General features: G+C 40.3%; 1 protein-coding gene across 1 annotated transcript; it reads left to right on the top strand.

The window, feature by feature from the left end:
* Positions 1-9,527: 9,527 nt before the first annotated feature.
* LOC115135686 (claudin-7-B-like) lies at positions 9,528-16,523 on the top strand. Its single transcript, XM_029670605.2, has 4 exons — positions 9,528-10,045; positions 15,836-16,000; positions 16,091-16,175; positions 16,346-16,523. The coding sequence occupies exons 1-4, from the start codon at positions 9,823-9,825 to the stop codon at positions 16,503-16,505; spliced, it is 633 nt and encodes a 210-aa protein (XP_029526465.1). The 5' UTR covers positions 9,528-9,822; the 3' UTR covers positions 16,506-16,523.

Consider the following 16,523-nt stretch of genomic DNA (forward strand, 5'->3'; position numbering starts at 1 on the left):
TAGGACCTTGCCTCTCTTAATTGGTTTGTTTAAACCCTTGACATTCCAGGAAGTGAATGTAAGCCCCACCCTCCTCTCGTTTGTTGTTCCTATGGTGGCCTGCATAACACGTAACTTGATAAAAAGGTAAGAAAGCGCACCAAACCATCACGATCAGCATATGTAGCACCTACACCCGAGCAGTATCCAACCAACCCCTCCCACCCTGCAAGCACCTTTACTTCCCACCCTGTTCCCCTACTTTCCCCAACACTTACCCCCCCCATCAACCCACCTTTAACAGGCATGTACAAACAGGAGAGAAAAAAAATAAAAAAATAATAATAATAAACACATTGTCTGGCCGATGCCAACGAAGCACGGCGCGACCTCGAACAAGAGGTAAAACAAAAATAAAATCCCAACTATACGTTCACCTCTCACTATCCTAGAACTTCTACTAACATATGAACTGAGGAGGCTCCCGCGAATAAAGTGTTCAGTTAGCATCTAATAAACCTAAAAAGAATAAGTTGCAACTTAATAAACATATTGCACATTTAAGCGTCATCCTGGGTCAATCCCAGCGATAAGCAAGATATAGCCTCAATATTATATTGCTAAGCACTGCCGGTCAAAAAATAAACCATCCGCAACCGACATAGTCAGCCGTACCTTTACATACTGTGGGTCAGGAGATCGGAACAAGGATTTGCTAAATTAAACGTTCCCCCCAATACATTTAAAAAAAAAAAATATATATATATATATATATATATATATATATATATATATATATATATATATATATATAGACATACATATATATACCTACACATACATACACACACATACATACACATACATATACATACACACATACATACAGATACACACACACACACATACATACATACATACATACATACATACATACATACATACATACATACCCACACAAAAAAATCATATATATATTTAAAAAATATGTATATACATCCATTTGCACATATACACATAATATACACATACAAACATTCATACCCCAGAATAACAATCTACACTGATTTAAAATATACACATACATAATACTAAAATGCTAAGAGAAAATAGTAATAAAATACAAATAGTAATTATATGTACGCACACCTACACAGACATAAGCACTACAGAGGGCTGGTGGGACTCTAGTCGGGAGAGCGGCCTACGGCTAGACAAAGGCAGAACGGCACAAAACATCAACTTGCTAACCAGGTGTCTGCGTCTGCCCAACCATCACCCCCAGTCCCCTGCAAGCAATAAATAAATGGTATGGTAGTAAGAATAATGTAAGGATTGTCAAATAAATAACGATACAAAACAAAAATGGGGGAATATAAGTATATCCATCCGAAGGTGTCAGTGATCAAACCTGGAAGTAAAAATATGCATCGCTCTGAGCACAGCCGGGATGAAAGTGAGTTTAACATTAAATGAGAGCTCTGTCCGTCATCCATTGGTCGGCTCAGCGTCTTACATGTTCGGTAGCCCTTGTTGAGCCCGTTTAATACGGTTTCACCCAATATGGTATAGTATGGATTCGAGTCCATGAGCAGACCCTAACACACAATGACAAGGCACTCTACCCTGTACAGGGGATTGGTGTATATCCCCGGATAAACTTCTCTGCGTCCAAAACCGAGGAGATCCAAATCTTCTCACCGGAAGGCGGGGTAATTCTTAGTCTTGCAGGGAAGAGCAAGGCTGGGCGAAGATGGAGTTTGGAGAGTTTGGTCATGACATCTCTGTAGTCGGCGCAGTGCTTTGCCACATCGGGCGCATAATCCTCATAGACACGGAATGGGTGCCCTTTATGTGACAGGTTGCCCCTCATTCGAGCTTCACGCAGGATAAGATCCTTGGTCTTGAAACTGTGACAACAGATGATTACTGGGCGAGGACGTTGGCCCGGTCCAGGCACTGGGTCAAGGGAGCGATGTGCACGGTCCTGCTGGGGATCAGAATCCAAAACATCCGATCCCATTGCATCCTTCAATAGCTTGGCGAAGAAGTCGATGGGGCGAGAGCCCGCCTCTACCCCCTCTGCCAGACCAACAACGCGAAGGTTATTACGTCTGGATCGGCCCTCCAGGTCCACCACTTTCACAGAAAGCCTCTGCACACTATCCTGCAATGACGTGCATAGCTTCTCTAACTCGTCGATCCTACCAGCGTTGAATTCAGAACCTTTCTCAAGGTCCACAATACTCTGGCCATGCGAAGCGACTGTTCGAATGATGCTCTCGATTTTGGTGTCCAGTTCAGCAATAGTGTCCTTAAGATCCTCAGCTATAGCAACACGTAGCTCCCCCAAAGCCCGGGTAAGTTCTGTAAGTGTCACATTGTTGCATGTGCCTCCCGCCATGTCTGTCTCGTTGTTTAGTGGAGAGTAGGCCTCCACTGTGGATTTATTGTCCTTTGGTCGCTTATTACTCGGCATTTTCATATAAAAAGTTACAATCTTGTATTAGAAAGAAACGTTTTTTGTAAAAAGTGCCATAAAGTAGGTTAAATTAGATTATTTCGCAAAAAAGTTGCAGGAGCCTCTCACGCACAGCCGTTCACTCCAACATGCTAGCTCCGCCCCTGGCGTTATGCAAATATGAGTAGGCCTAGGGTTTCTGGGATAATGGTGTTTATGTGAGCCATGACAAGCCTTTCAAAGCATTGCATGGCTACAGACATAAGTGCTACAAGTCAGTAGTCATTTAGGCAGGTTATCTAAGTGTTCTTGGGCACAGGTACTATGGTGGTCTGCTTGAAACATGTTGGTATTACAGACTCGGACAGGGAGAGGATGAAAATGTCAGTGAAGACACCTGCCAGTTGGTCAGCGCATCATCGGAGTACACGTCCTGGTAATCCATCTGGCCCTGCGACCTTGTGAACGTTGCCCTGTTTAAAGGTCGTAATCACATTAGCCGCGGAGAACTTGATTACCCAGTCGTCCAAAACAGCTGATGCTCTCATTGCATGTTTCAGTGTTACTTGCCTCGAAGCGAGCATAGAAGTTATTTAGCTCGTCTGGTAGGCTCATGTCACTGGGCAGCTCTCGGCTGTGCTTCCCTTTGGAGTCTGTTATAGTTTGCAACCCTGCCACATCTGACGAGTGTTGGAGCCAGTGTAGTACGATTCGATCTTAGTCCTGTATTGACGCTTTGCCTGTTTGATGGTTCGTCGGAAGGCATAACGGGATTTCTTATAAGCTTTTTGGTTAGAGTCCCGCTCCTTGATAGCGGCAGCTCCACTCTTTAGCTCAGTGTAAATGTTGCCTGTAATCCATGGCTTCTGGTTGGGGTATGTACGTACAGTCACTGTGGGGACAACATCATCGATGCACTTATTGATGAAGGCAGTGACTGATGTTGTGTACTCCTCAATGCCATTGGAAGAATCCCGGAACATATTCCAGTCTGTGCTAGCAAAGCAGTCCTGTAGTTTAGAACATGCTTCATCAGGAAGTAGAATGGTGTACCCATTTGTCATAATTGAGTAAAAGTAAAGATACCTTCACAGAAAATGAGTCACCCAGTAAAATACTACTTGAGTAAAAGTATTTTTTTTTAAATACAGTTGAAGTCGGAAGTACATATACACTTAGGTTGGAGTCATTAAAACTTGTTTTTCAACCACTCCACAAATTTCTTGTTAACAAACTATAGTTTTGGCAAGTCGGTTAGGACATCTCATTTGTGCATAACACAAGTCATTTTTCCAACAATTGTTTGCAGACAGTTTATTTAACTTATAATACACTGTATCACAATTCCAGTGGGTCAGAGGTTTACATACTAAGTTGACTGTGCCTTTAAACAGCTTGGAAAATTCCAGAAATTATGTAATGGCTTTAGAAGCTACGGATAGGCTAATTGACATAATTTGAGTCAATTGGAGGCGTATCTGTGGATGTATTTCAAGTCCAACCTTCAAACTCAGTGCCTCTTTGCTTGACATTATGGGAAAATCAAAAGAAATCAGCCAAGACCTCGGAAAAATAATTGTAGGCCTCCACAAGTCTGGTTCATCCTTGGGAGCAATTTCCAAATGCCTGAAGGTACCACGTTCATCTGTACAAACAATAGTACGCAAGTATAAACACCATGGGACCACGCAGCCGTCATACCGCTCAGGATAGAGACGCGTTCTGTGTCCTAGAGATGAACGTACTTTGGTGCGAAAAGTACAAATCAATAGCAGAACAGACGCAAAGTACCTTGTGAAGATGCTGGAGGAAACAGGTACAAAAGTATCTATATCCACAGTAAAACAAGTCGTATATCGACATAACCTGAAAGGCTGCTCAGCCACTGCTCCAAAACCGCCATAAAAAAGCCAGACTACGGTTTGCAACTGCGCATGGGGACAAAGATCATACTTTTTGGAGAAATGACAACTAGTCTGATGAAACAAAAATATAACTGTTTGGCCATAATGACCATCCTTATGTTTGGAGGAAAAAGGGGGATGCTTGCAAGCTGAAGAATACCATCCCAACCGTGAAGCACAGGGGTGGTAGCATTATGTTGTGGGGGTGCTTTGCTGCAGGAGGGACCGGTGCACTTCACAAAATAGATGGAATTATGTGGATATATTGAAGCAACATCTCAAGACATCAGTCAGGAAGTTAAAGCTTGGAGTGGCCATCACAAAGCCCTGACCTCAATCCTATAGAAAATGTGTTGGCAGAACTGGAATAGTGTGTGCGAGCAAGGAGACCTACAAACCTGACTCAGTTACACCAGCTCTGTCAGGAGGAATGGGCCAAAATTCACCCAACTTATTGTGGAAGGATACCCGAAACGTTTGACCCAAGTTAAACAATATAAAGGCAATGCTACCAAATACTATTTGAGTGTATGTAAACTTCTGACCCCCATGTGATGAAAGAAATAAAAGCTGAAATAAATCATTCTCTCTACTATTATTCTGACATTTCACATTCTTAAAATAAAGTGGTGATCCTAACTGACCTAAGACAGGGAATTTTTATTACGATTAAATGTAGTTTTGCAACGAAAACAAGAGTTTCTATTGGACAAATTCATATAGGTCCCATATGGTTCCATTTGCTTCTGTTCTTAAACAGTGAACGTTTTCCATTGTAAGACGTAATGAATACACCCCAGGTCAGTCTCTGCCATGGTCTTTGCCTAGGGTGTATTCATTATCCTACTCTTATATGCAAATAACATACCTCGTCTTTGAATGTTGTGTTACCTTGTATTAAATAAGTGTTTAGTGACATGATATTAATGAGATATTGAGAAAGAGAGACATGCAGGAACAACAACAACCCCAATTACAAACATAATAAAACATAGGCTACTATTTTACTCTAGTCAAGTGGTGTTGTGGTGCCTGGAGAAGTGTGAATACTCAAATGTACCTAAAATTTCACAAACGGTTCAAAGGAAAGGCGCCCTGTGTGAAAAATTATATGAAAAACAGTTATGTACTCTGAATGACCTAAAATGATTAATCCCATATTAGTATTTCACATTCAGGCAAACCCAAGCTGGTCTGTGCAAGTAGGTAATGGTAGACTTACTACTGAAATACACTATATATACAAAAGTATGTGGACACCTTCAAATTAGTGGATTTGCCTATTTCAGGCACACCCGTTGCTGACAGGTGTATTACATGGATCGCATAGCCATGCAATCTCCATAGACAAACATTGGCAGTAGAATAGCCTTACTGAAGAGCGACTTTCAATGTGGCACCGTCATAGGATTCCACCTCTCCAACAAGTCAGTTAGTCTAATTTCTGCCTTGCTAGAACTGCCTGTAAGTGATGTTATTGTGAAGTGGAAATGTCTAGGAGCAACAAAGGCTCAGCCACGAAGTGGTATGCCACACAAGCTTGGGACCGCCGAGTGTTGAAGCGCATAATGCGTAAAAATCGTCTGTCCTCGGTTGCAACACTCCCTACCGAGTTTCAAAGTGCCTCTGGAAGCAAAGTCAGCACAAGAACTGTTGGTCAGGAGCTTCATGAAATGGGCTTCCATGGCTGAGCAGACGCACACAAGCCTAAGATTACCATGCGCATGGCCAAGCGTCGGCTGGAGTGGTGTAAAGCTCACCGTAAAGCTCACCGTCATTGGACTCTTATTGGATTGCGTTCTCTGGTGTGCTGAATCACGCTTCACCATCTGGCAGTCTGACGGACAAATCTGGGTTTGGCAGATGCCAGGAAAACTCTACCTGCCCCAATGCATAGTGCCAACTGTAAAGTTTGGTGGAGGAGGAATAATGGTCTGGGGTTGTTTTTCGTGGTTGGGGCTAGGCCCCTTAGTTCCAGTGAAGGGAAATCTTAACTTCCAAAGCATTCAATGACATTCTAGACGATTCTATGCTTCCAACTTTGTGGCAACATTTTAGGGAAGGCCCTTTCCTGTTTCAGCATGACAATGGCCCTGTGCACAAAGCAAGGTTCATACAGAAATGGTTGTCGAGATCAGTGTGTAAGAACTTGACTAGCCTGCACTGAGCCCTGACCTCAACCCCATCGAACACCTTTGGGATGAATTGGAATGCTGACTGTGAGCCAAGTCTAATTGCCCAGCATCAGTGCCCGACCTCACTAATCCTCTTGCAACTGAACTGAAGCAAGTCACTGCAGCAATGTTCCAACATCTAGTGAAAAGCCTACCCAGAAGAGCGGAAGCTGTTATAGCAGCAAAAGGGGGACCAACTCCATATTAATTCCTATGATTTTGGAATGAAATGTTCGACGAGCAGTCCACATACTTTTGGTCAATGTAGATAAATGAGCGTGTCAAATTTGTCAGCAATTCCCCCATTTTTTCAGGTTTTTGCTCTCAAAGTTACACTTTTTAATAAAAAAATGGATGTTTTAAGTCCACAACAATGCTTGAACCACATTTGTAGTCAACTTTTAAGGTCTGGGAAAAATCGAAGAAATTTGTATAGTTACCCTTTCTTTAGCTCACGTGATGGAGTTTGCTAAATAAATGGCAGCTGGATTGATGCAAATAATCATGACATCAAACATTCCCACAAATTTAGAGAATGTTCCCCTAAGAGTCTCACTAGAACATTAATGTGTCCAGTTTTCTATGGGTTGGGAGAATATTCCATCAAATTCCCACCAAACATACATGTTCTCATTTAACATGTCTAGAACATTCAAATCTTATATTCTGAGAACATGGAAACCATTTTTTTGTGTATGTTTGATGTGACATTGATGGATTATTGTTCTAACCCTCAGAAAACTGGAGACATGAATGTTCTTGCAATGTCCCATAAACATTGTTGTATATTCTGAGGCCATTGTAACCACGTTCTAGGTAAGTTATGCTTGATATTAAGGGAATGTTCTCCTAACTTTAACATCAAAACATTCTAAAAAGGTTCTCAGAAGGGTTTTGCTAACATAGATGGAATGCTCCCCTAACTAAAGGAAAACTGGACACTCAAACATTAGGGTAACAATACAAAATATTTTAGTTGGGTTAGGCCTTTCATTAAATGATGCCTGCCAAGCAATGTGTTGCTTGTTACTAGCTAGCTAGCTACATAGCTTTATAGTGAGGGCTGGGTTTCTCCAAAGATTTTCACAACTAATCCTAGCTCCTTGTTCTATCTGGGGTTTCTCTGACAGCAACATCGCTAGCTACACTTCTCATCTATATTTGAAAATAGGGTATTTAAAGATCAAATTTGATGGCTGTAACTAACTAGCTAACTAAATGAAACAAAATAATAACTTATATTGGCTGAGGTCTATGCATAGGCCGTTGATCCTTCAAACCAGAAGGATCCACTGCAGGGAAAAATATGATTATTTCGTGCAAAAAATAATCATATTTTTCCCTGCAGTGGATCCTTCTGACATGTGTGAACACAATGTGTTCATGAACATTAACACCTTATTCTTCATCTTGTGGAAATGTTTTACTGACTCTCCGTCTCTGCATTATCCACAGGGTAACTGTTAACTTAGGGCACGTTCGTAAATTCGCTCTGGCTATTTACTCCGATTTCAGAGCACACTCGTCTCAGTGTGCCAGAGAGCAGAATAACTGATAACTGATACATTTACGAACTCTCAACACCCGTTGAATATGGCTGGTATCAGTAAACGTCGGCAAAAAAAACATATTTCAATTGTTGCCATTCGCACAGTTACAGTCATCAAAGCTCTGGGTAACATGAACACTGCCTAACCAGCTCTGCTAGGGTGAGTCAAATGGTCAGAGTGAGGTGTTCTCTCATTTATATCTGGAAGTAGTTAGCCAGTTAGCTTGACTGCCGTTGTGAGGTCAGAACGATCAGATCAACCCTTCTCCTCGGCCAGTGTGGGCTCTGAACAATCCGAGAGCAACCAGAGCGCACTCTGAGCACACTCTGGCACCGCAGAGTGAATTTACAAACGCACCCTTAGTCTGGTAATGGACCAGGAGAAGGAATCTGCATTGTAAGTATCAATTTGATCTTTAAATACCTTATTTTCAAATACAGATGAGAAGTGCACAGAGGTCATTTGTACTTTCTTTTTTTTATCCAGATGCAACCTTCCAGTGACTCCTATGCCACAATTCAACAATGGACCAAGTTATTTGAGCTGAAAATAAAAATTATTAAAAGCACTCCTTTAGTTGTCAGTCATGAGTCATTTATTAAAGCATGCTATTGTGTAATAGTGTTGAACTTTTTAGTGTTATGCGTTGCATTTGAATGTTGCCTAACTACTGTATCTAAGGTAAATGTATACATCTTGTATTTCATAAAAATAAATGTCAACATATACTTATGAAATATATTTTGCTAGCTACCACAGCATGTTGTCAACATGTATTTCTAGCCTGCACATTTGCATATATGGTCAATAATTATCTGAATAATACATGTATGTAAAATGCATATTACCACATATGGATAAGTAATACATGTAAATATATGTACATATGTCAAATATTACAACGTATATTTTTTTAGATGGGCAAAATGGAATATAAGAAAATATATTTATGAAATATATGTTACATGAGTAATAAATGTATTTATATACATTTCTTTAAAATTCTAGTACATATATTACATATATGTATTCCAAATATTAAGTTTCAGTATGGGATGTTTTGGGGCGATAAACTCACCATCTCCATGCAAACAGTGTTCTCTGGAGGCATCTTTCGTCATCCAATGCAGTGGAGAGAAAAATATCCCATTACTTTAAGCTAAATGGCAAACTGGAAAATATCATTCATTGTGCCCTGGGATATGCCCTAGCTAGCCTATGTCTGAGCACAGGAGTTGCGGCCATTGATTTATGGAAAACAATACAAGAAATGCACTAAATTCGCCCTATCGCATTCGTTAAAAAAAAGATTGCGGTTCGGGTCTATTCTGCTGTGATTGATACCATGACATCATGAAACCTCAGGTCTTCAAGATACCTGTTGATGACTCGAAACTGTGCGCGTCCCCGCCCCTTGTGAGGAGGAAGCTACTTTAAAAAACGCCCATTCGCAGACAAATCCTCATTATATTCAAGGTGCGGCTATTCAACAGGTGTCTGAGAAATAGTCCCTTTTGCATTTTACAGGCAAAACTACCAAATTGGGTTTATATTTCGCAGACTACTTTCTAAAACAATTTTACAACAACAGCTTCTTTTTTTAAGACATTCATTGTGTGAACGCGTGGAGGACTGCTAGTCTCAACCAGGTGGACAGTCATTTATTTTTTGTTCCTACAAAACAATTAGACTTTCTACAGGTTTTACAAGAACAGTGACTTTCCTAAAACTCAGTTTGATTCAAGGAGTTCATAATGGCCAACTCGGGACTCCAGATTTTGGGGTTTGCCCTGTCGCTACTGGGTCTGATCGGGTTAATTGTAGGCACAATTCTGCCCCAGTGGAAGATGTCCGCCTATGTCGGGGACAACATCATCACAGCAGTGTCTATGTACCAGGGATTATGGATGTCTTGTGCATTTCAGAGCACCGGCCAGATCCAATGCAAAGTCTATGACTCAATTCTGCAACTTGACAGTAAGTAGGCTAATGAATTTGTTTTAATATATAAACGTGTGTGTATTGAACGTTTGCCTTGCCCCTGTATGGATCTTAGAGCTATGAGTGCAATATTAACGTATTATGTTGAACAATGCTGTATGAATGTTTAAGGCGACGGAATTAACACTGCTATGTGGATGAGGCATGCACCTTGCCCAATATTGGACTAAAGGAAACTAACGTCAAACCTTAGAGGAGTTTTACATGTTCTGTTTTTATTAAAGGGCGAATTTGCTCGAGGCCAAACCTGCCAAATACTCCATCTAAACGTGAATTGACTTAATTGCGCTATGGTTCTAGAAACAAATTCCTCTACTTCCATATGAAATCAACTTCAGAAATGCAAACTACACACTTACTGTATACTTAATACTTGCAGCAGACCCTATTTTTCATTGACAAAAAATGTCTGGCCTCTCGTTTACACACAGGTGTTCAGAGACAGATAATTAGCACAGGTAGTCAAATTTTTGTTTTCAGTAAACAAGCGTTGTAACTTAGAACTATGGTCGTGAGGGAACCCTAAACGTGTAAAGGTGTATGAATTTAACCTTTTTTGTTTTTGAAAATAATTTCGCACCGATTTATGAAATGTCCTTATGCTCCCAAAACCTACTGCAAGCGATGCGTGTTTAATGTTCTGCCCCCTACAGAAGATTCCTTCTTTGACACTTGTGTAATTTGATGGAACAGATTCATGACAAGGGCTAGCATGCGCCATGCATTATTGGAAACCTGATAATATTATGCAATTGACACACCTTGTTGCTGGATCTATGACTCATATTTAGTGTCCATGCTCAATTGTAAACTTTTGGTTGCTTTGTCCATTTACTATTCAACTCAGACCCTCTACGTGCTATCCATCTTAAACATTTTAATTGTTTTATCCCTTTCTCTATGGGGTTGATATATTTCATTTTTAATCTCACTTTCAGTTCACTATCTAACCTCTGAGAATACAACAATCTGGGGATATAATCAAACACAGGCCACTGAATGAATGACTTGTATTCACATTAGTTCGTGGCTATGGCTGGTTTGTGCTGTTAACACGGTAATGATTATCCGGGCTATGCCATGTCCTCTTCTGCCTGTGGGGAAAAACCCTTATAGGCTAGTGCTCCATGGGCGTGTTGCAGACTAGTCTCATAGATTAGATCTGGAATGCTCAAATTATTATGTGTTGAGCTGGACACTCTGTAAAAAAATAAAAGCAAAGTCTTTAAAATGTCACCAGTTCATTTTTGGAATCAATGCTCAGACAATCACAGAAGCGACAGAATAACACTGTTCTCATCCAAACTGGAAAACGTAGGCAACATTTGTCATAGTGCTAACTGTGGAAAGTTGACAGAAACCATAATATGAATTAGCTAATAGCAATTACTAGGTACTATTCATCACATCACGGGTGAGCTCAAGCACTAAAAATGTCAAGTAAGCCGACGATGGGTAGTTTGTGCGCACCACCATGTTTAAAAAATGTTTATGCATCAACCAAAGGTTGCAAAATGATTTGGGTCTGTTTGCAGCATGCATGTTGAAGGGGGGTATGTCATCTACCGTCATTCACTTGACCTCATTTTGTTATACATCTTTGTTCTGACAGTTTGTGACAATCAGAATGTTTTGTATGATGTCAACAAACATGGCTGTTAATTAGTTCCTCATAATTCGTACAACCTTCAAAGTATTTTTACACACGTGTCCATTACAATCTATGCAAGAATCGGAATGCAAGATTGGTCAACATTACTTGAAAACATGTAAACACATTGTTCTCCAAACATATGGTGTGCTAGAATAGAAGTGAGAACACCAATATACAGAAATTAGAATGATAACATAATAAGGCACTTACTTTTATGTTAACGCACATGTCAAAAGCTATTGTTAGGAAGGAAAACAACAATGAAAGCAATGCGTGCGCCACCCGGAAAATGTGCAGAGGGGGGGGGTTGCAAATTCTGAATGATCATGCTGTTTAATCCGTGTCTTTGTCACACCTGTCAGGTGGATGGATAATCTTGGCAAAAGAGAAATGCTCACGAGCGGGGATGTGCACAAAATGAGAAGCTTTTTGTGCGTAAGTAAAATTTCTGGGATCTTTTTTTCAGTTAATGAAACATGGGACCAACACTTTACATGTTTTGTTCAGTATACTTAACATGTTGGCTAGCCTTTCCCCTAACTTTCAATCTTAAACCCGAACCCCTAGAGCTGGTTAACATTAGCCACAACAAATTGGAATATTGTACAGCTTGCGATTTGTAACATGCCATATGAAATGGGTAATGGACATCCACAAATTAATACATACTATTCGAAATGTAATATATCATACTAAATGGAGTGTCTTGGATTTACATATAAAATAATAGGAAATACTGAGACCAAGTTGGTGATCGAGGGTGTAACAAAATATATAACTATATATAATATAACTACATTGGTTGGACACTAAATGTAGGCTATTTCAATGTGATAAATGGACCTATAGCCTACTGTTTACATTAGCCTAATTTGAAGCATCTTTGCGAAGACATTTGCGACTTTGTCAACTTTGTTCTGAAGTTATCGGCTTTCAGAGGGACTGAGTCATGTTTAGCGTTATGTAGTGACACGGGAGGGTAAAAAAGCATCTAATTGCGCACTTCGCTGTTCTACGAGTGGCGAAGCAGGCATTTGATTACCATTGTTTTAACTTAATAACAATGGTTTTGGGGAAACAGCGCGGAGATTTAACGTTGCTCCGACAAAGGTTATAACGATGAATTTAGCCTTAAGATACTTTTGGGAAACCGGGCCCTGTTGTATTATGGGGAGAATTAGTACTCAACTCTGTGTCCAAGGGTAATCGTACACCTGCTCGTCCCTTGTTTTTCAATAGTCCGCTCACTTTTACAGCCTTTCCTCTGCACCGTCTCTTCAGATAAAGGTCCGGGCGTGTTAGAATATGATTAGCCTATACCAAAACACTGTAAATCATGACATTGCAATATTTTAGACATGGAGCTACAGCTACATGTTAGCCTCTGACTACAGTACACTTACTGACCACTTCCCCCTGATTTTTAAATTGCTTGATCCTTTATCTTATCAATTAGTCTTGCAAAATGTAAATGTATTCTATGGTCTTTTCTCCACTATATCGCAATGTAAAAATGTGTCCTCCATTACTCCATCAGTATACACCCTGTGCTGTCTAGATGTAGAGTTAAGTGTGTGGCTTACTGCGGGTGTGCCATCTATTCCACTCGTGTCTTCTGACACTTCACCTATGGTACACCTGTGAAGTTCCCTATGCTCCCAGACTCCAGCTGCTTGAGTTCCCTAGACTGTTTATGGTAGTTATTTTTTAGTGGCTGTAAAGTACTTTGTTTGACTTGTGTATCAACAACACCTTTCTGATAAGGCTGTATTGTTTTAGACTCCTTATCACTTACTCTCTTTTGCTTGTTTGCTTTATTGTATCTGCAAACATGAACACAAGCCAGTTCTGATAAGCACTGTTATCAAACCAGTGGTCGGATGTAACAAGTCAGAAAATAATAGCTTGATATCAATTTCATTGCGCTGATAGCCGGGAGATTAAATATGGCCAGATATGAATAAGGCGTTAGGTTGTGCCAACTGTTTACTTTAATGTCCTCATGTTGTCCTGGTAAGTGAAGATTGCAGAGTATGCCTACAGTTTTTCTCATGCCAATACTGATTGGAGCTTTTCAGAACCACAACCACATTTTAATAGTAGTTTCAAATGTTGCTATGGTGTCTAAATGGTTCCTGAATTGTTTGGGGTGTTGTAATGCAATATTGGAGAACTTTGCTGACTTCAAGGCAGCCATTTTGATTTGGGCTCTTGTGAATGTGCTCAATGTCAGTTGTAAGCTAAATCCACATCTATCTGCTGTAAGAGGGTCTAGCTAGCCAATAGAGGAAGGAAATGTTTTTAGCGGCATGGAGAGGGAGTGTCTCCCTCAGTGAAACCCGACTCTCCCGTCTCAAGACTGGTCTGACCTGTTCCTGACTTGCTGACTGAGCCAGGGAGGGGTTGCACACAAACACACAAACACAGGTCATTCTTACGGAACTGTAAAAATGAAGATGTATTCTGTAATTTTTCACAATTCCTTCTTGAATTACTGAGATTAGGATGTTTACGTAACTATTTCATAGTTTTTAGTTTTTATTTAATTCGGGTAATATGCATTTTTCCACAATTCTCATTACATAACAAGTCCAAAAAAGTGAAACAAATCAGTATTTCTAATACTTATATTGCTCCCCTAATGAATCAAATCAAATGTTATTTGTTACATCTATACAACCTTACAGTGAAGTACTTACAAGCCCTTAACCAACAATGCAGTTTTAAGAAAATGCCCTCCAAAATTATGAGAAGGCCTGAGTTAAACACAAGACTGAAAAAAATATATATATTTCAAATGAAATTATAATAACTTTTTCCCAGTTTGAGCTTTTTAGTGGGGTGAAGGTGGTGTTTGAGAATAAGAACCTTATTCTAAAGGCATATAAGCAGATAACTTAACTCACTGTGCTCATCTAAGGGCTACTCCTAGATGCATCATGGGTGACTAAAACTTAATTAGAAACTGATTGGAGTATTTTACAGGAACTTAAGTGTTATGGCAATGACACGTTCACACCGTTTGTAGGCATAAATATTAGTTTCATGTAAACTTCAACTAGTAAACTATTTTTATGATTTATGGACAAACTACAGCAACATATTTGGTGTCTTATTAAAATTAGGTTTTTCTAAAGTGTTAAAAAAATACCTGAGTTTTAATCCGGACGCTTTACGGGAATTTGAGGTGAAATTGTACAATTCATGCACATTTATTTATTTAAAATAACACTTTCCCTAAAATGAGATCTTAGTCCTCCAGAATGGGAGTTGATTATTTGCAGATGCATCACGGTTTGTTTCTCAATTTGCTACAGACATTTTTTTAAACTGGTTTCATGAGAATCACCCACCCACACACACTCCACCCTTGAAGGTTTCCGTTGGATATGGTTTCTGTTGCACCCATAGAGATTTATAGAGATCGCAATGTTATAGCTGTGACTACATGGGCAGCACCATTAATGCAATCTAATTCTAAAAGTAGTACATCTTCTTTTGATGTTTGAAGCTGATATTGGTGACTTACAACACCACCTGCAGTGCTGGGGTTTTGAACCAAATCTTGCCATTAATTTATTGTGGCCACTAAACAGTGGACATATAGCTTAAAGCCATTTACAAACTAGGCAAAGCAATTTGAAGAAGACTATGCTCTGATCATTGTCTGATCACTCCCCACCCACTTGACAACTTTAAAATGGCGGAAGCTCTCAATGGCAATGTTCATGCAAAACCGGATTATACATCTACCTACATTGGGAGAGAGAGGTTGAGGCAGAGACGAGTTCAGTGTGGAAGAGTTTCAGTGGCTACTGATTTCTGGTCTTAATAACCTGGCTATTAAAGCTAAACATGCCTATAAAATCAAGTTAAGCCTTTTATTCCTATGACCAAAACAACTTGTCGCAGAGTCCTCTAAAGTCTGTGTGGATAAATCAAACATTTGTCAACTAACATGGTCATTCATTCACTAGACCATTTGTACTTCTCCTTCCTCTATAAACTATAACTCGTCTCTGTTGAAAAGAAGAAAAGAAAAAAGTTTAGTAGGGCATATCACCCTAAAGGGATAATCTGGTGTATTAACTCTGTCCTCCCCACCTCTACAGGTGCGCTCCAGGCAACGCGTGCCCTGATGATTGTGGGCATCATTGTGACCGTGGCTGGACTGGGGGTGGCAACCATGGGAATGAAGTGCAGCAACTGTGGAGGAGATGACAAAATAAAGAAGTCTCGCATCACCATGACTGGAGGCATCATCCTGCTGATTGGATGTGAGTTACCTTGAAATTGGCAGATATGTCATTTGCTCTAAATTCTCTGTATGGTCGGATATTTTAACTAACCTTTTTCCCTCTCCATAGCTCTGTCTGCAACTATTGCCTGCTCGTGGTTTGCTCATAACATCATCAAAGAGTTCTACAATCCATTCGCTCCTGTCAACTCCAAGTAAGTACTGCTGAATCCCTCTATGGCCTCCTTCCGTTCTTTATTGCCCCTCTAGTTACCTGGAATCATTAACTCACCGTCTTGGAGTTGGTGAATGATATAAGTTGCGGTCCATTTTCTGTCACGTATGTAATTGTACTGATACCAACACAAACCCTCTTCTCCTCTAGGTATGAGTTTGGTTTAGCCATCTTCATTGCCTGGGCTGGAGCCTTCCTGGACATAATCGGCGGTGCCATGCTCGCAGCATCATGCCCCAAGGGCAAACCTACACCCAAATACCCCATCGCCGCCACCCGCCCCCCTAGCAGCACCAAGGAATTCGTCTGAGCAGGAGACCCCCCCTCT

Source organism: Oncorhynchus nerka, linkage group LG10 (genome assembly GCF_034236695.1).
Source record: "Oncorhynchus nerka isolate Pitt River linkage group LG10, Oner_Uvic_2.0, whole genome shotgun sequence".
NCBI classification, from domain to species: Eukaryota; Metazoa; Chordata; class Actinopteri; order Salmoniformes; family Salmonidae; genus Oncorhynchus; species Oncorhynchus nerka.

Excerpts from the sequence above, each read along its gene's own strand:
- LOC115135686 (XM_029670605.2), top strand. The coding sequence starts at position 9,823 with ATGGCCAACTCGGGACTCCAGATTTTGGGGTTTGCCCTGTCGCTACTG. Across the intron at positions 16,001-16,090 it reads CATCATCCTGCTGATTGGAT|CTCTGTCTGCAACTATTGCC; the intron begins GTGAGTTACCTT and ends CCCTCTCCATAG. Across the intron at positions 16,176-16,345 it reads TTCGCTCCTGTCAACTCCAA|GTATGAGTTTGGTTTAGCCA; the intron begins GTAAGTACTGCT and ends CTTCTCCTCTAG.